Source organism: Trichoplusia ni, chromosome 3, assembly GCF_003590095.1.
Source record: "Trichoplusia ni isolate ovarian cell line Hi5 chromosome 3, tn1, whole genome shotgun sequence".
In the NCBI taxonomy this organism is placed as follows: domain Eukaryota; kingdom Metazoa; phylum Arthropoda; class Insecta; order Lepidoptera; family Noctuidae; genus Trichoplusia; species Trichoplusia ni.
Window position 1 is genome coordinate 170,627 of NC_039480.1, and position 20,235 is coordinate 190,861.

Genomic DNA, 20,235 nt, shown 5'->3' on the forward strand with positions numbered 1-20,235 from the left:
CACTTGGCACAGAACCGAAGTAAATGGCGCATCAAATAAGAAACCTACACTGAGCAGTAGGATAACAAAGGCTGAGAATGGTGATGACACACGAAAAAGCTGATAATAATTACTTATGTAGGTACTTAGTTCCCAAAATTGACAACAAGCTTGTGATAACAAGTGAATCAGATAGCCAGAATATTCAAGTCACCTATTCAAATCTTATCTAACTATTATATGATCCACAAAAGCCTATAAAAAAACCTTGTCCTAGATACTGACCTGAAATGTTAATCGCATGTCAACAGTAACAGTACCATCGGAATCCACTCGTTAAAGGTATCAGGTATAATTAGCACCGCAAACAATGGACGGGTAGTGGTAGATAACATCTGCGATGGATTCTTTGGACAATGTGATATAGATAAGCTGGCCCTTGGAGATAGTGGGGCTAGGTAATTAGATTCAGTGAACACGTTCGTTACTCGGTTCTCAGTAACAGAATGCACTCGTAATCTTAATTACAGGAGGCGAGTCAATTAATGATAGGCACAGGATGCGTGTGCAATGCCTTAAAACCTAACTCTACTACACTGCAAATCTTCTGCACCTTTAAGTTTGCATTTTACCTGTCCCGGTAATTCGGGTGTTCATAAAATTATTATTATATTAAATGCTCCGTTCAATCCCAAACATAGTTCCCACGATGATGATAAAAGCTTCTAACCGTAAGATGCGTGCGCAGGTGTAAACGCGACATTGGTCGCGATCGGAAAGCATGCGCATGCGCACCAATTGTGCAGGAATCTTGTATTGTCGATTATTCTTCGGGAGTATTGTAACGGAATGCTGTCGGAATCTGATGATTGCCGTAGGTGTAGTTTTTTTGTGACTCTCGTGTAGAGTTCCAAATTATAGGTTCGCGAAAAATGTCAAGTGTTGATGAGGATAAAGACCAGCTCAGACGCCCCTTCTTCTACAATAAACTCTTTTGTGACATGATTTTAAACAGTTCAGTAGAATGTGTTTACAGTTCCCTTTGGCTTAGTAGGCAGTTAAAATTAGGAGTTTATGACTTGTTTGCGACTGCTTTTACTGGGTTACAGCTTTACGACTTTAGTTAACATCAGATTGTACTGACTCTATACTATTTCTTGTACGTAAACCACAGTGGCCCTTATTTTATATTTAAATTCATATTTCTTTCTAAAAGTATAAGATCAGTGATCACTATACCTTCTGTCTATCAATTCTGGAATATTCCAGAATTAGATTCAGAATATTAGATTTAAAATATTCTATTCTTCTTGATATGATACTAGAATCCCGTTATACCTTTAAAATCTTCAGTTTCGTCAATAGCCGTTAAATGATCAGCTAAACATTGTATTTTAAAAAGAGATTTTAAGATGCTTTCACATGTCACGAATGTATCGCGCAGCTGTTGTAATTTCACGGATTTGTATTATTATTTTTAGGGTTCCTTAAACTCCGAAGCATCTGTACAATTGCTTACTAAAGTACTGTCACTAATTATAATACGATTATTATTCATATCTTTTAACGAAATACTGTACTACAAGTATTGTTTTCAGTTCTCCTACCTTCATAGGTATTAAATATGAAATTGAAGATCATAAAACTTTCATCATAGTACCGACAAAGCATTAATATGACAACCATGAATATTGTTTCAGTTAAGACTCGTTAATTATAATGGTAATGTTTTTCACAGATATTAAGGTCATTAGCACGGACAAAAAAAATCAAACTGAAGTAGTAAATCTCTAAGCCCATTAGACTTTTGAATTTCTTACAAGTTCCTAAAAAAACGACGAAAATAGACTATTAAATCTATAGTTAAATATATACAGTACCAATAAACCCTAGCGGGAGTTGCTTATTGACCTAATTCATAGCATACCTAATAAGTCTGTCAGGGCCCACTCGAGGACGCTCTGGCAGGACGATAAATTAATCGGAACTATGTCAAGGCAACTGATCAGAAAGCCATTTCATATAATTAAGTCAAAAGCTTTGGGAATAAAGGGCAAAAATATGTTTTTGTATTTTGCTTTCGGACTCTTTAAAATTTTCTGGTCCTTTGATCCAAATTTCTCGAATATCCTCAAGTACGTTAAATAAACAGTGTTCGTTTCACAACTTACAAACAGAGTTCCTTTAAATGTTTAGAGTTGTTCCCCTCCCGATAACGATCTTTATGCAAAATAAAGAGCTGGATTAACAAAACAGGTCGTGACATACGGGTTCAGTGGATAGGATGAAGACACCGTCACAGATTTAGGTCGGCGATAACTTTAACGTGCGTATGAAGCGGGTGCTGGGCCAATTGACGCAGTATTTCAGGATACCCCATAGTTCTGGTCTTTGAAGTATATTTTTGGAACCTTTTCAAGATCCAATTTTTTTCTTGTTAAAATCATATTTCCAATGTTTTTGAAAATTTTGTGGACAGTTACATCCGCGTTTATAAAATTTTAGATACAGAGATAAAAACATTCGCGTAGCGTTCAGTTGCCATTTATTATGAGAGAGAAGAGAGAGAAATCCATGCCCGAAATGTAGACTAACGTCAAATCAAAAATATAGTACCCAGAAAAAGGCAAAAGAAGGTTACTAAAAAAAAATGTAAACGCAAAATTTTATTACTATGTAGTCGGAAGGTTCAAAGAAACTCTACACTGCAATGCAATCAATTGTCAAAGAATTCATCCACTATAATGTGTCTCCCAGCTACAATTGCGTTTATAAATAGTCTATAAACACTAGCAATAATGTTACCGGTTGAGCTTCAGATGGTAAGTGGCTTGCGTGCTGATGGATACTTGTTTTGACCACATTCATTCTGAGCCGGGGATGTAAAGGATTTACTTAATAGCGGGCCTCGGTGTTCCAGTTATAACCAGCAGCCAGTAGTTACAAATAGTTTAACTATAGAACATTTGCGTCAAGTAAATCCATATTTTGCATAATTATCCTCAAATATGATTTAGCTTGTTTCCTTTTCAAATACATGCGGTGTTTTGCTAAATTAATATTTGTTAAGCATCACTTTAATGTTCTGAAACTTTTAATATAAAAGAACTTCATAGGTTTTCGAATAAACAAAGCATAAAGCTCGAGATTTACGATGTTATTAGTTCATCGACAAATAAAAATGCATCTTTAAGCAAGTTCGATAGTGGATGCTTGTATAAGGACTTTAAATCCCAGCAAAACAATGAGTCAGGATCTGAGCTCACTCTGACATCAACCACTGCACGAAAAGTTTGCGCTTCAATATCCTTGCTGATTTCAAACATGCGTAGGCGATTATATGTTCTACAATCCAGTGTACAATTACGTCACTATGCTTTACCCGAGTACCAGGCAGAACACTGACAGCGCTCTGAGAGCCGCCGTTCACGCAACAAACACCTCTAGGCGTTCAAAGAGTTACATGAAAGCGAGCGCCGTTCTTGAATTGTGCGTAGGTAATTGTCGCGTGCGAAATCTGACAACGTACCCTCAGGTGTCTTCCGCGTAGAGATTTTCCGTTGAATTGAATCGGAATCAAACAAAATGTTATGCGGCCGCTTGGACAAACATAACAACGCAATTGCAGCGTGAGTCAGGCGAGCTTACGAAGTCTAACAACACCCCCGTAGCGGGCGTAGAGCGTCCCCGACGGCCGACAGCCGGCTCTACGATACCATCGCATGACGTTACGATCAGTGTAGTCCGCGCAACGCCGCCGAGCGCACGCATCGTCCGACCACTCGACAGCACGAGTGCGATGTGATCGAACCTTCCGTGACTGTGCACCGATTTGATATTCAAATTGGACAATCGAAATAAGTCGTCAAGAGTGGATTGTATTGTAATGAAGCGTCTAGTACGTCCACAGCACAGGGTAGGACCCATACAAAAATAGGACGTACAGTTTTTTGAAATGAGTTATGGAGTATATGCAGTGCAGTAGTAAGTTTGATCAGTGAAGTGACTGAGTTGGTGATGAGGAGTATTGTTGCGGGCTCAAGAGGCCGGCAAAATTAATTCTTACACGGAGCTCGGGGCGCGCGCGGTGTCGCCCCGGGGGGCGCGCCGCCGCCAATTCATTAAGGGTTGGAAGAAGACCATGGGCGTCATCTCGAAAACCTTCGGCGTTGTTTTCAGTCTGTAAGTAAACGAAATAATTTTAAATTGTTAACCTTAAAACTCCATTCAAACCAAAACGGTTTTCCTGCTCCACTTCGTACTTCCGAGACGAGAAAGTGTCATCTGAAAATTAGTTTATCATGACAATTTATCATATACGTTGCTAGAGTTTATAAACAGAGGCAATAAAAGCCCATTTACCCGGCAGTGGAGCGGTGCGTAGTTCTATGCGCTTGCGCAAGTGTTCCTATTCGCACGTTTGTCGCATCGTAAAGATGCGTGCGCTTTCAGCTGCATGCGTAACAAAACGTACAGTTTTATTATTGTGTTTATTCTTCTAGTTAATATTGCTGTCTTTATCTAACTTGGTAGTTTTCTACGGTTATGCAAAAATTACGACATGTTCTAAGCTCCCGCTCTCGTCCCATTCATTGTTAATTGTAACTATTCTCACAGATTAGTGTGATCTCAACTTTCCCCTCGAAACTGTATTTGAATTAATGATCCTTATTTATTCATATTTTATTCTTTTATAATATTCTATGGGAGTCATTTTATTCTTAAAAAATAAAAATCTTTGACTGCAAAAACAGTAAATATATTTCATAGGTCAGGTCATAAAATTGACATTGATTTAGTACATGAAATGGTTTTTTGCCTCTCTTCTTTTTGAATGAGTGTGGATTACTTTATCTAAATAAGTTTTAAGAATTAAAGTAAACAATGAGAATTAGGATGACCCTAATAGTATAATTGGGTAATTTAATTGTCATACAATTGATAATGCTCACGCGAATAAGATAGCAGATGCGTTCATCTGTTCACGCAACATTCTATTGTTTTACTTAATAGCGGGCCTCGGTGTTCAGTTATAACCAGCAGCCAGTAGTTACAAATAGTTTAACTATAGAACATTTGCGTCAAGTAAATCCATATTTTGCATAATTATCCTCAAATATGATTTAGCTTGTTTCCTTTTCAAATACATGCGGTGTTTTGCTAAATTAATATTTGTTAAGCATCACTTTAATGTTCTGAAACTTTTAATATAAAAGAACTTCATAGGTTTTCGAATAAACAAAGCATAAAGCTCGAGATTTACGATGTTATTAGTTCATCGACAAATAAAAATGCATCTTTAAGCAAGTTCGATAGTGGATGCTTGTATAAGGACTTTAAATCCCAGCAAAACAATGAGTCAGGATCTGAGCTCACTCTGACATCAACCACTGCACGAAAAGTTTGCGCTTCAATATCCTTGCTGATTTCAAACATGCGTAGGCGATTATATGTTCTACAATCCAGTGTACAATTACGTCACTATGCTTTACCCGAGTACCAGGCAGAACACTGACAGCGCTCTGAGAGCCGCCGTTCACGCAACAAACACCTCTAGGCGTTCAAAGAGTTACATGAAAGCGAGCGCCGTTCTTGAATTGTGCGTAGGTAATTGTCGCGTGCGAAATCTGACAACGTACCCTCAGGTGTCTTCCGCGTAGAGATTTTCCGTTGAATTGAATCGGAATCAAACAAAATGTTATGCGGCCGCTTGGACAAACATAACAACGCAATTGCAGCGTGAGTCAGGCGAGCTTACGAAGTCTAACAACACCCCCGTAGCGGGCGTAGAGCGTCCCCGACGGCCGACAGCCGGCTCTACGATACCATCGCATGACGTTACGATCAGTGTAGTCCGCGCAACGCCGCCGAGCGCACGCATCGTCCGACCACTCGACAGCACGAGTGCGATGTGATCGAACCTTCCGTGACTGTGCACCGATTTGATATTCAAATTGGACAATCGAAATAAGTCGTCAAGAGTGGATTGTATTGTAATGAAGCGTCTAGTACGTCCACAGCACAGGGTAGGACCCATACAAAAATAGGACGTACAGTTTTTTGAAATGAGTTATGGAGTATATGCAGTGCAGTAGTAAGTTTGATCAGTGAAGTGACTGAGTTGGTGATGAGGAGTATTGTTGCGGGCTCAAGAGGCCGGCAAAATTAATTCTTACACGGAGCTCGGGGCGCGCGCGGTGTCGCCCCGGGGGGCGCGCCGCCGCCAATTCATTAAGGGTTGGAAGAAGACCATGGGCGTCATCTCGAAAACCTTCGGCGTTGTTTTCAGTCTGTAAGTAAACGAAATAATTTTAAATTGTTAACCTTAAAACTCCATTCAAACCAAAACGGTTTTCCTGCTCCACTTCGTACTTCCGAGACGAGAAAGTGTCATCTGAAAATTAGTTTATCATGACAATTTATCATATACGTTGCTAGAGTTTATAAACAGAGGCAATAAAAGCCCATTTACCCGGCAGTGGAGCGGTGCGTAGTTCTATGCGCTTGCGCAAGTGTTCCTATTCGCACGTTTGTCGCATCGTAAAGATGCGTGCGCTTTCAGCTGCATGCGTAACAAAACGTACAGTTTTATTATTGTGTTTATTCTTCTAGTTAATATTGCTGTCTTTATCTAACTTGGTAGTTTTCTACGGTTATGCAAAAATTACGACATGTTCTAAGCTCCCGCTCTCGTCCCATTCATTGTTAATTGTAACTATTCTCACAGATTAGTGTGATCTCAACTTTCCCCTCGAAACTGTATTTGAATTAATGATCCTTATTTATTCATATTTTATTCTTTTTATAATATTCTATGGGAGTCATTTTATTCTTAAAAAATAAAAATCTTTGACTGCAAAAACAGTAAATATATTTCATAGGTCAGGTCATAAAATTGACCATTGATTTAGGTACATGAAATTGGTTTTTTTGCCTCTCTTCTTTTTGAATGAGTGTGGATTACTTTATCTAAATAAGTTTTAAGAATTAAAGTAAACAATCATGAGAATCTAGGATGACCCTAATAGTATAATTTGGGTAATTTAATTGTCATACAATTTGATTAATGCTCAACGCGAATAAGATTAGCACGCATGCGTTCATCTTGTTCACGCAACAGTTCTATTGTTTGTATGAGACTTGTTACTTTGCCAGGGAACTTATACGTCGAACAATCAATAAAAATTAAGCTTAAAAAAATCTTCAAGATGTAAAAAAATATTTCTTCAAATTCTTAAATAAAGAAAGGCTGACCTAAATAAAGTTAGGCACTTATTATAAATGCCATGTAAAGTAGAAATTGCGAGTGTAAATTAAGAAAGTAATGTTGCGACGCAAAAGCTCCCATCCCCATTATAACTGATTTGAATACATGACTATAGTAAAAAGAGTAACTGTATCATGATGAATTGCGTCTCATAGCCCTTTGAGCCGCAAAGAAAATAATGTAAGCGAGCATGGCGTTCTCGTTTCCGGACGACCTATTTTCTCGCATAAACAAGGGAGTCCACAAAGCCTAGTTTACAATTTATAATACGGAACAGTGACTGGACATTGATCATAGTAAGTTGTTACAACTCACGATTCTGATCGCCGAGTCGCGGGTACCGCACTATGCACCGTGTAATTTCACGGGATAGCCAATTATTGTGACGTCACAAGGCATTGGCCAACACCGGTGCCCACCTGCAGTTATCGGACTATATCTAAAATTAATAGGACCAAGTTCCGTAAATGTGGCAACCTCCCTTTTAATCATGTTCGGCATAAGCTTCAGTATGATCTGTTTTCATTTTCTATCTAATTGTTACTTATTAATTTGAACTTCCGTATCGCTTTCGATTTTGGTCCTCAATAAAAACTAAATAGTATAACTATATTTGGAACGGAAACAAATCAATAAACCTGTCCTGCCGTAGCTCCGTAGCGCTTAGATTAATTTCTTGTTATTTTTTTTTCTTTTCTCCAAACTTTTGATACATTACCAGTTCACGGGCCGAGTTAGCGCCGTTATATTATAACATTATTGGCTTCGACTAGTTTTGTCTTTGATCTCAAAGATTGTACTGTAATTCTATGACACACAGCTTCCTTTCTCGGTATCTCCAGAAATATATTTCCTGTTCTTAACATAATGGTCGTGAGAATACAGTCAGTGGAGTTTCGTATGTGGTCCTTTTTACTGCATCGATATGTAAAGTTAATACTGGTCCAAATGGTTAATGCGATTGACATCTGAATAGATGTATAGTAAATTAATGGTGTTGAAATTGTACGTTAACTATCACGATCTACTTTTAAAGCAGTGTTTATTATATGCTGTGTAACGACTATAGTACAAATGGTTAGTATCAACAGTTTCCAAGCAATCTGATCTAGATTGTTCAGTTCATGCCAATACAGTAGACCGTAAAATGATTTGCTGTTTTATGATATTTTCCTCGTTTGCAGGCGGAAATATTAAACTTTACAATACAATAGCTTTAGTAAAGCTAGTGTTAGAACTTAGAAATACCTTTTCGTATGATTATTATATTCAGCCCAAATCTCTGCTTCAATCCCGTCGCAATATCCCCGGTAAACACCAAAAAGATGTTTGCAATTTAATCTGGTCCTTTGTCGAGCTGCCCCAGAAAGGAGCACAATTGTATTCCGCGCTTTGTACTCAACAGATTTTGAGAATCGCGGCAAATGTCAAAAAAACGCTCTCAAACGTTGAATAGAGTGTTTGTTGGAGGCGGATAACCGTTCCTAAATATAAACCCCTTCCGACCTTTTCGCTGCCTTTAATGTTTCACTAATCTCGTAATTAGGAGAGTTGTGGAAACGACAGTTGCGCCGCCTGCCGCTTCTATAATGGGCCAAAGTAAATACAAAAATGTAGATAGAATACGCTTCAAAGTACGCCAGTATTTTGCGATTTCCGTGATTTCAGGACTATTGCCAAGTCTACCTTTATTTTGAATCCAGGAAATACCTTCTTTTGATATTCAAAAGCCACAACATATTATCTGGATCGATTCTGTATTGACGTCAGCAGGTATTTTAACCCTGACTCGTGACTGTTCATTTGTTACCATTTCGATGCCTCATCACTTATTCATATTTTCATGTATTGTCCTTCATTATCTTTTGAATCCACAATTTGGTTGTATTATCTCTTTTATTATTTTCGATAGGTACTCTATTTCAGCGTCCTAGTTTGTTTTTATTTCGTTCAAGGACCAAATGCAATTGAACTTAGTTTGATTAAAAGACGAACCATGACATACAAATTTGTAAATGATAAAAGAAACCTATCGTTCGAAATCAATTAGGTCTTGCCGGACGATAGGCGTGGTATTTAGGTAATCTGTTATCATTAAGAGCTTTATATATTAGCAAACACTCCACACATTGTAACTAATCGATAAGGTATATCAAGACAAACAAATCGTAAAATAATTACTCGTTCGCCGTTATCGATGTCCAAAACAAACGTTGTTAATGTGAGTTATCGCCGTTCATCGCTTTTAAATTAACAATAGGACACAAGTTTTACGAGACGTCGTAAATTGTGTGCTTTTTACGCGTCGGGACTATACTTTATACGGTGTTGGCGTGCTCCTATATCGTTTGTTGCGGGGTACCAATCAAATCGTCGTAAAGCGTAATGGTTTCGGTCGTAATCCACTCGATATGGGAACTATCATTCTCTTAGATGGACCCGATGCGATACAGATAAACAAATTTATCTCATCACCATCTGCTACGCAAACTCAGACTCTATGTCTTTCGGGATACAGTTGTTGGAATATGCGTGTAATTTTTACGTTTCGAGAATTTTGGCCGCGTTAGCGTCGGTCCTTGCTTTTGGACAAACACCGCGGTACAGATTATAACGTGTGTGGAGAATCTTCTTTTCTTATGCTCGTTGTTTTTATAACACTATTTTCATATTTTTTTCGGTTCATCTTACGAAATGGTCTATAAACTAAATTGTTGATAGATCTTATTTATTGTTGACTGGGTGTTTTAAATGAGCTTTTAAAAGCCACCCAGGTTTATTTGGTTGGTTATTTAGTGAAAATAATGGATGTATGTTGTAGTTACTGTTACCAAGTCGTTGTTTTTTTGCGAGTCCGTAATGCGCAACAATAGGGCTCTGCCGGACACTAGGAGCAGTCGGCTGGAATGGCATTGTGGCGCAGGACGAGTCTAACTGGTGTGGCCATGCGAGTACTTGCCCAAGGACTGGATCGTTGACAGACTACAATAAACTTGTCATATCTACTTTTTTACACATTTTAACGGTGGCACTTTATTTACAAATCAATAAGACCAGTTCGTTCATTTATCTGAGAAGCGTTGTTGTAAAGATGTTTATAGTAATGTCAGCAATGTTATTCTATGATACCGAAAGTAAACATTAAAATGAAAACTATAATTTAATCAATTACATTATATTCTTATTATATAAAGTATTGTATAACTGTTGCTAATCGTCCTACACTCACAGCTTTACCAACAATCCGATTACCGCGTTGTGTACACAGCTTACATTAGAAAATAAAGAAACAAAGCAAAGGCGGGCCGCGTTCAGCCGGTGCCGGTGCGCGCGACTGTTACCGCCAATCGGTCATTGTCCTTGCGTTTCCTGTCATTAAACATTACTCATTGCATTGCACGACTTACCCACATTTTCATTTATAGACACCCTTTACAACATCCACGATTGTTGACCTACTAATAAAAACATTACCCTCCTTCTTTGGCAGTCGGGTAAAAAAAGGAGAGCTATCAAATTCTTTGACAGCTTACGTCATTTGATTTTGGTCCTTTGAGACGAAATTTCTAAATAACAGTAAAGTCTAAGTACCTCGCTTTTCATATAAGTAATTAAAACGTGCTCTAGTTCCGCAGCCTTTTCTCATAATTGTTTGGTAATTTTTGCGAAAGTTACTCTAAAAGTTGCGAAAGTAACCAAATTATTGTTTTGAGCAATTTGTTACACATATACGTACGTTCTGTTTTCAGTTTTGCTAAATCTTGCATTCATTCACAATTGAATTCGCACACTAGTTTTTTTTTCGAAATTAAATTTTTACCGACTTTCGCACTTTGATAATTGTTAGTCGTGTGTAGATGTGATCGTGACACTTTGTATGTGAAATACATTTACAATTACAACCGCATAGAGGCCCCATACCAAACGTTTTCACACCACACAAATGTTTGTCTCAAACTTAAATCGAGCATCATCAGCTCTACTATCCATGCACTTTTGCCCAACACTAAAGTCTACTCACAACGCTTGTTATAAATGTTATAATTAAACTGTGAACAAAGCGATGAAAGAGGTCAGAGTTGAACAAGTCCATGGTTCCCCTACAGGGTGCAGACACGCCATTGTGTCGACTTCCGGCTTCGCCCGCGCCAGTCCAACCTCGTTCATTACAAAATTAAGGGAGTAACAATCACGTGTCCGACTTGTTAATAAGTTTACATCAGTAATGTATTGTAAATACGATTTTGTCATAATTTGTTGTAATTTATAAATTTCCTACCACGATATACGCTATCGAATCTTAGTATTTACCGAGCTTTCGATAAAGTTGTTCCTAATTAGTTTTTTTTGACGTAAATTCCCTTATGTCGTATCTATTAACCAACACTATTAATGCCCTTATCATATATGATTGTACAGTAAATTTGTATTCAAAGGTCTCAGTAACATTTCCATAACTTTTGAACTCGCCAACTTTTCAATTCTTGACTTTATAATAAGTTTTTCTACTTCTTCGTATTTATTTTAATGGATCGAAAGTCCTAAAAACATTGTTAAAGCTTAAAAACATTAATATTAACTGAATATTGACCCTCTTTTGTTTCATTCGCGTCAAAAATTGCTCTAATAACGCTAAATAGAGTTGAACAATTAACGCATAGTGCTATAATGATTATGACACACTTGTCTGATGTGTGAGTGTAACTGACGGAAGTATTCGTAACATCCTAACTGGTGGAGCGCCCCCAGGGTCGGGAGCCACGCCACTAACCTCACACGCTATATAAGGAATCACGATAATTCGACACCAATGCTACAAATATAGGAAATAATTTATAAAAAAAACAGCAAAATATTTTGGACTAATAACCTTATTTTCAATTTTTGAAAGACATAATTATCTAATCATGTTTTTGTATGCAATCAGTAATTAGTGAATTTAAAAACATGTTTTCGATTCTCTACCGTGTAGAGTGCGCAAAAAAGTTACACCATTTAATGTTTTAATATGCGTAAGAGTTAATTTAACGCAAATTTAAGTTTTGTATCCCGACCCTATTATCACATAATGCTTTAATCTCAGGGGATTTATTAATTTATAAAATTCTTGAAAACTTAATTTGTAGGTGAGACGCGAAGGATCACTATGATTTATGAACAAAAAAATCGAGATACCTGGATAATGCCGGGCGTCTGCTTAAAATGTGCATATTTAGGACACTAAAACATTAATAACATTTAAATTTATTGGTCCTTTAAGCCAATGTCATGACTGTTATAAAGCGGTTTTTTTCCAATACATTGAATACACAACGGTTATTTCAGATTAATATATTTTACAGCAAACTTTGTAAATAAAACGTTATCACCGTGATAGTAAACTGCAGGATCAGCCATGGCTTTTCCTCCCATACAATTCAACGGGAAAATAATTATTACAAACAAAAAACTACCAACACAGAAACACATGGAATAATATTATTTTAATTAGCGGTTTTGTCGTCCGTGATATTAGGTCATCACGCTTCAATAATACGATTTATCGTGTTCTATATGCCGAGTACAAGCGCACTCGTTGTTTACGCTTGTAAACAGCGCTAGCATTTTGTTTCGCGGCACACATCCATCATAGGAAGTAATTTAACACAATTATTAGACACGTATCTGCTCCTAGCACCGCTAAGGTCGCACCAATGTCGACCATTTCATAATTCCATTTGTCTAGAAATATATAATTTGGTTTTGAACATTTAATAAACAAGGCACCTATTGTTGCGAGCCAATTCGATTCGGATATACGTGTCCAATATTAGATTTTGTTCTCGGAAGTAATTTGATACTTTTCGAGTACCAATCGTGTGTCAACAGTATAGGAGAGCTTGACAATGTTTAAAAGCATTAAAGTTTATTTTGTTGCAATTCAATAGGCATTTAAAAGGTTACAGGTCTATAACTTAGTTTATGATGTGGATGTTAACGGCTCTCCAAGAGTATTATTATGACATCTGACAACATATTAAGGCGACGCTATTCCAAGTCGTTTACAATTATAAATTAGTTACGGGTACAACGTAGAGGCATCATTTGCCTCCAGCAATTAGGTATACACCTACTCCATCTCTCTATTTGTAGAATTCCTCCGGTACGTTTTCTTGCCGCTTCAGGTAAATGACATCGGGTATGCGGCCAGAGGCCGGCAATCAGCTTTGCTTTCTCCCTGCAAGGTGTTCTAACGCGTGCAGCCACGGCCCAAGGCGAGGAGAGCTCATCATCCGTCATTATCTTTAGGGACCTTAATTACAACCTCCAGTGCCTAATGTGCAGCGTACTGTATTCATAAAAATCAAGTTCATCAAAGAGCACATACATAAAGCTTTAACGTGCGGTGCAGATGTCGCGACATATGCTTGGCTAACTTTCCGCTGTTGCTTTGTAATGACAGCGAATAATTTCTCAACTTTGAATACCATTGTTCCCAAACTACTGTGATGGCAGTGTTCCTAGGAATCATCAATGGCAGCTGGTCGGCGATGAGTTACGGCCGAGGCCACGGTCGCGGCACATGTTGCGGTGAAAGTACGCCGCACTCTACACACGTGCGAACATGGCCCTATCGCTCGTTTACTTGTAGCCCTTCTTTACTAGTGTTACTAGTACCTAGTAGTAGCAGGCTCACCTAGCCGGCCCTCGTCACTACATCTCTGACGTTTACCGCTTATCAACCATCGTCTGGACACGGTCACTGTTAATTAAATAACTACTACGGATACGAGATTAGGATCTCGCAGCGTCATCTTCGATTCAACCCTGACATAGAATCAAGACGTCAAGCACGGGTAGCGTCCGCGTTATCTGTGCAGCTATCAGAATAGTGTGTATACAGTGAGCGGTGGTGGGCAGCGTGGCACACCTCGCACACCTGTCGGGCGCGGGCGCGGGCCGGCCGGCGCGCGCCGCCGCCGCCGCGGGCGCGGACGCGCGCGTGCGCCGCCCCACCTCCGGGGGAATGCCTCTGATACTCATTAACTTTCGGGGATAGGTGGCATTCGATGATATATGTCCACGACGTGCCGGATGCTTATGTAATGACCAATCGTCATGCTATCACTAAACTACCATCACCAAATGTTTTGTTGTTTCTAATCACAAAAATAAGATTACCTGGATGCTGCTTTGCCTGTTGGAAGCCATTTTCTCATCGATCTTATAACAAACCTACACGTACGCAAAGCTCACATATAATATGTGTATCGATGTACGAGTAATTTTAGGTCATTCCCATCTAAGCGCTGTCCGACGGGAGACGGCCTTGCCTTGGACGGACGCAGTGCAACAGTGATTGTAATGTTTCCTCAATTACATAAGCCTTTGTCGCACGCCTCCATCTACCAAACAATGCTACGCCGATGAATAGAAAATATTGGGCACGTGTCTTAAGTCTGAAGTGCCTCTCGCACGTCCATTATAATATATCAACTCAACATTAGGCGAAGGTTCTTCTGTAAAAGGGCTCGGTAGTTTCATATGGCCAAGGCGTACGTGATTTTGAGCGCTCGACGTTTCGGCGAACTCATTGTTTCAACACCAAATTACATCTAAAATTCTCCGGCTATGTTATGTCTAACCATTTTGTTTGGCGTCCGGCCTAACAATAAAAATATCGATTACAATTCTAAGCACACAGAACAATATCTGATCTAGGCTCTGGTCGAGGTGTGCGTGCGCGCTGCGTGTCTTCACGTATAATTCCCCGAGCCCAAATGAAATTATTATACTAATTACCGAATGTCGATCACGAGCGAGGGGCGTTGCGGTTCTAAATCTCCCGCTCTCCTAAATCGATTACGGGTATTACGGGCCTAGAGCCCGGCGTTTTGTCTCTGTCTTATGTGGGCCGGCCTTGCTCTCGTCTTTTTGGTCATAATCTATCACGGTTCATTGCTCCTAGTGGCCAGTTTGGCCGACCATTCACTACGGGCTTAGTGATGTTCTTTGGATGCTCTTATCTCGTTTGTTTGATGAAGTTTTTAATAATGGCTAGTGTTGTAAAATTGTTTTAGAACACAGTCGTGTCCCAAGCCTCCCATTAACGTCAAGTGATGACCGGCCGCGTTATGGATGAGCCTCGGTGTCTGTTCATTTCACACGTTCATCTTTATTTTTTACTTTTAAGAGTCCACGCTCTGGTAAATAGTGTAGCAGACTCACTTTCACATGTTGTGCCTGCTTCGCTACAACAACACCGGTCAAGTACCTACTCATTGCTGAATTAAAGCAAGCCAAGCGTTTGATCATCTGATGATTAGAGCATGACATTAGGATATATTAAGTGTAGTGTTTACATTTATCTTTTTGCGTGTAACAAGGTTGTAATTACGAAAATGTTGAAATCAAATACAAATAGCTGCTTCAAATTGTTTTGTCCGACCTTTGTTGAGATTTCATGTGCGATAAGTTGGCTGTGTGCATTTTATATTATCATGACACAGCCATACGAGCGGTCTACGCCATGAACTCCATAATATCTTACGGACATGATACATCTGACTGTTTCTTTGTAAGTCACTTGAACAATAAATTGCACCGTATAATGGTCACTGTAATAAGTTTTAGTGCAATTACGAAGCCTTGAAAATGACCTACATCTAAGTTTTACAAACAGTCGTAAATAAACTATTATTACAATTTATTTCCTTGTATGTAAATAATGAAATTAGTGAAGGTTTATAATAATCATGCGGCGAATAAAAACTTAATTTAAATTGATAATTTTTCATTATTTATCTTAAGAGGTATCTATGCACAGTTGTATTGTATGCAAAATAAAGGTTGCTTTTTTATAAATATAAAAGACAGACATATTTATACGTCACTAAATCTTAATCTTGGGAATTCGACATAAAAATTGAAATTTTGTGATGATAACTTATTAAAATATTGCTTCTTTTTATGCGTAGAAATATTTTCGCCTTTAAACTGTTTCTGATTTCTTATTGCTATTTGCCTATAAATCATCATAAAATTGTTTTCTAATGGAAATTGTTTTCTACGTGGAAATAGTTTTATTTTTTCTGAAACTTCCGCCATACAATATTCATAATCTGATTATTATTATTTATGGGAGAATAAACTCCGTTTTAATTAACTATTGTGCGTTTGTTTGGATTTATAGTTTATTTCCAGCACTTAAATGTATTTAAATTGGTACGGAGTTTTTTCTAAAAACCTTTTGAGTCGATAAAGGACACAAATACTATATTTATTTACATTTCTGTATATTCACAAATCAATCCTAAACTTTTGTTTTGCGATGAGTTTTGATGCACAGTTAAACTGGCTACTAATAAACACATAATATAAACAAACATTAAATTAGTCATATTAATAAGATCAATAAATTTAAATTATAGTTATTGACGAAGCTTCCTGGCTTGACCTACAAATTGTCGCTATTATCTCATAATTACCTAAGCAATGCAGTGTTATTTATTTGTCACAGACCATTATCTGTCTGCAAATAATTCCTTTTATATCAGTGATTATGTAATTATAATATTACTATAAATATATTATACATTGTATAGGATTATCTGACATCTGATTGGCAAGGAGTTGTACAAGTGAAAGAAAAGTTTCTAACCAACTTTTGCACTAAGTGTGTCGGAGGGGTTTCACAATCAATCAAGTCACATGCACAAAGACGACGAGACTCAGAACAGTCATTGGTTGTGGATAAGTGGATACGATGGATGGAGCGCGTTTTAAATCCAGAAATGTTATTGTTTTTTCTTCACCTCTTAAATTTATCCTGTACTGGTGTCTGGTGCAGTGTGATAATATAACTAAGGGCCGATTTTTCAATCGCAAGATAACTTTTATTCGACGAATATGTTTGACGTTTTGACAGCTTTTGTATAGAAAATATGTCAAACGGCCATATTTATTCCTTAGATAAAAGTTATCTGACGATTGAAAAATCGGGCCTTAGTAAACTTAATAATAATAATAAATTGCCAAAATATATATTTAGACCCCACAGCATTAAAAGGCGAGTAATGTTTGCTTACGTATGGGGTTATGAAAATTATATGAATGGAATATTCAATGTCCTTCGTGAATGTTTTATAACCTCCTTTATAGAGCCTTCGACGTGTGACACACGGTAGTAGGGTTATCGGCCAGCCCATCTATCGATTGACACAATATTGGCTATTTTTGTAAAACAATATAGTAAGGGCAAACCTTATAGCCGGACAGAACAGCCAGTTTGGTGGGATATTTGGCAAAAAAATCTTTATGGGTGAAATCAACCTTTTTTATTAGGTCCATAAATCTTGTGTATTCTAAACGAACATGAATAAAATCGCAAGCGAAGTCAATGTGACAAAATCCGCAAAAGCCTTACTATGTTCGGTATTATCCGTAGGCCTGGCTACCCTAATGCAGTGAATAACTATCAAGATTAGGAAGATTTGTACCAGTTCTTATACAGGTAGAAATCCAGTGTACATGCTTATGTGGTCGCCGATCGCGTGAATGCTATCAATATAGATATATATTGTCAATATTGTCAAGTTACCAAATATTCGTGAAATTTGTCCAGGCGTTTGAGCGCGAAGAGTTAACAATATTTCCCTATTACTTATACTAGTCTGATTGTTGAGTATCGAAGGACAATATAAGTTCGTGCGGACATAAGGTATAATATACCTTTGTGTTCATTTAAATATACAGAAAAAGGCCTTATTAGACATCACACGCAGTACGCTAATCTGTTTTACAATAATGTAACTTTTTGGGTTTTTACTGAATATTTGGCAAGCATAACTCGAACAATAGTATTCACACATGCATTTTTGTATTTATTTTCATTGATATTTCATTATTCATCGTTTTGTTTTTATTATATTCCCTATATCTCGCAAATAGACACTTTGGAATTAGTACAAATCTGCCTACCCCTTCTGGGTTAGAGGCGCAATACCCACGTATTTACAGTCCATCCCTCCCACAGACAGGAACACAGCTTTCCGTTATTATGATTTATTTTTACACCGCGAAGCGCGCCCTCTATGTTTATTTATACTCTGCGTTGCGCATACGCACCCAAACCGATCGCATCTCGAATTACAACAAACACTATGTATTTGGTTACAAACAAACATACTATGCATCGAAACTTTTTGTGCACGACCCAAAGTAATGTAACTTTTTAAATCATAGATATCAAGTTACGATTTATTTTAGTGAAGTGTAACGATTTCTACGCACCGTTGCTTGTCTTTGGTCGAAATGTTGATGTTATGACAGCGCCTACATAGTACACATTCGGATGTAGATATTATTTAGGTCACAGGTTTATTTATAGGTAGCCGAGTTGGTCAAAACATCTTGAATGTACCTATAGAGCTTTTGCTGGAACTGCACGTTCTAAATGTACGTGTAAATAGATACTATATTTAGTTTTTCCGCGTGTTCTCGATGTTCGTTTCCGTGTATTTAATACCACGTGCTAAGGCCTAACAGAGTAGGAGTAACCTCGCTCCTAAAATGAAATATAATCTACTTATATCATTCACATGTATCATATTTATATTACTACCTATTTGTTCACTCTCTCTTCTCGTTTAAGTTGACGTTATTTTCTTATTAAATTAAAAGTTCATAAGACTTGCATTTCAAAAAAGTATAATGTGTTTTTGGTGGTTCCCAATAGGCTACTCGTTCAGAATCTAAAAATGACACTTCTTAAAATGGTGTTTTTTATCAATTCTTTGAATAAAACTGAATCGGTAAAAAGAAAGACCTTCGCACGTCCCACTCAAGTAGTGTGTACCTATCTAATCAATGACCTCATTATTTGGCACTAACTATAGTGTTTATATCTCACCACGTCTATGGTGTTTTTGCTATAAACATGCTAAAAAAACTGTACCATGTATTTGCATACATTATCCATAGTCATAGTACCTACCTAATATCGAAACCGTATATGATAGACGGGTCCGGACCGTAGAAGACTTATCAGCCTACATCTTTCAAATTAAAGGACACCACAAAAGCTAGTAAAAACATGAATTTTACAAGCGCAATTCGGTATATGTGTATGTAAATTTAGTTGCAATGTCAGTTAATTGATGCCTAATATAATTTGTTGTGGTGCAGGTTCCGGTTCTCGGGCCGCGTGTTGGGCCTGGCGCTGGTGCACGGCTACCTGCTGGAGGCGTGGTTCACGCGCGCCCTGTACCGCGCGCTGCTGCGCCTGCCGCCCGCGCTCGAGGACGTCGACGCGCTCGACGCGCAGTTCGCCGCCTCACTGCGGTGGCTACAGGTAAACAGCGACATCTAGCGGCAGACATTAAATATATACAACATATTGAAGATTTAAAGAATGAAATCAATTTGACTGGCGCCTGTGGCAGTAAAGTCCAAGTAATTTGAAACCCATACAACTGGTACCTTAAATTGTGTAAAGGTAAAAGTCAGCGTAGCGCTATTAAACTCGAAACCAAATATGTTTGCACGTGTAAAACATACTTAGTTACTTACCTTAAGATTTTATATTATCATTATATTTAAGACTAAATGATGTGCATTATAGTCGGCCCGCTGCGTGTCGTCCCTGGAGCTGACGTTCGCGGTGTCGGAGCGCCTGGCGGACGGGCGTGTGCTGGAGCGCGAGCTGAAGGCGGGCGGCCGCGACCTGCCCGTCACCGAGCGCAACAAGAAGGAGTACCTCGAGCGGGTCGTGCGCTGGCGCGTCGAGCGCGGCGTGGCCGAGCAGACCGAGTGGCTCGTGCGCGGCTTCCACGAGGTAACACGCACGAAACATTATTATGTGCATTCTTAAACTATCAAAGTAATCCTTCATTACAATGTGTGCACTTTACATTCTAAAGATGGATTACTATATAATGTATGACACATGATTTAGGTATTACCCCGTACGTTATTCTCCGTCTGACGGGGCGCCTTAGTCTGGTAAAAAT

General features: G+C 38.3%; 1 protein-coding gene across 1 annotated transcript in view; it reads left to right on the forward strand.

Moving 5' to 3' along the window:
- The window catches only part of LOC113492385, a 47,743-nt gene that overhangs the window by 25,068 nt on the left and 2,440 nt on the right, over positions 1-20,235 (forward strand). The window contains exons 9-10 of the mRNA XM_026869867.1: positions 19,391-19,577; positions 19,848-20,060. Coding sequence (XP_026725668.1) covers positions 19,391-19,577; positions 19,848-20,060 — 400 coding nt within the window. The remainder of the gene's footprint in view (positions 1-19,390; positions 19,578-19,847; positions 20,061-20,235) is intronic.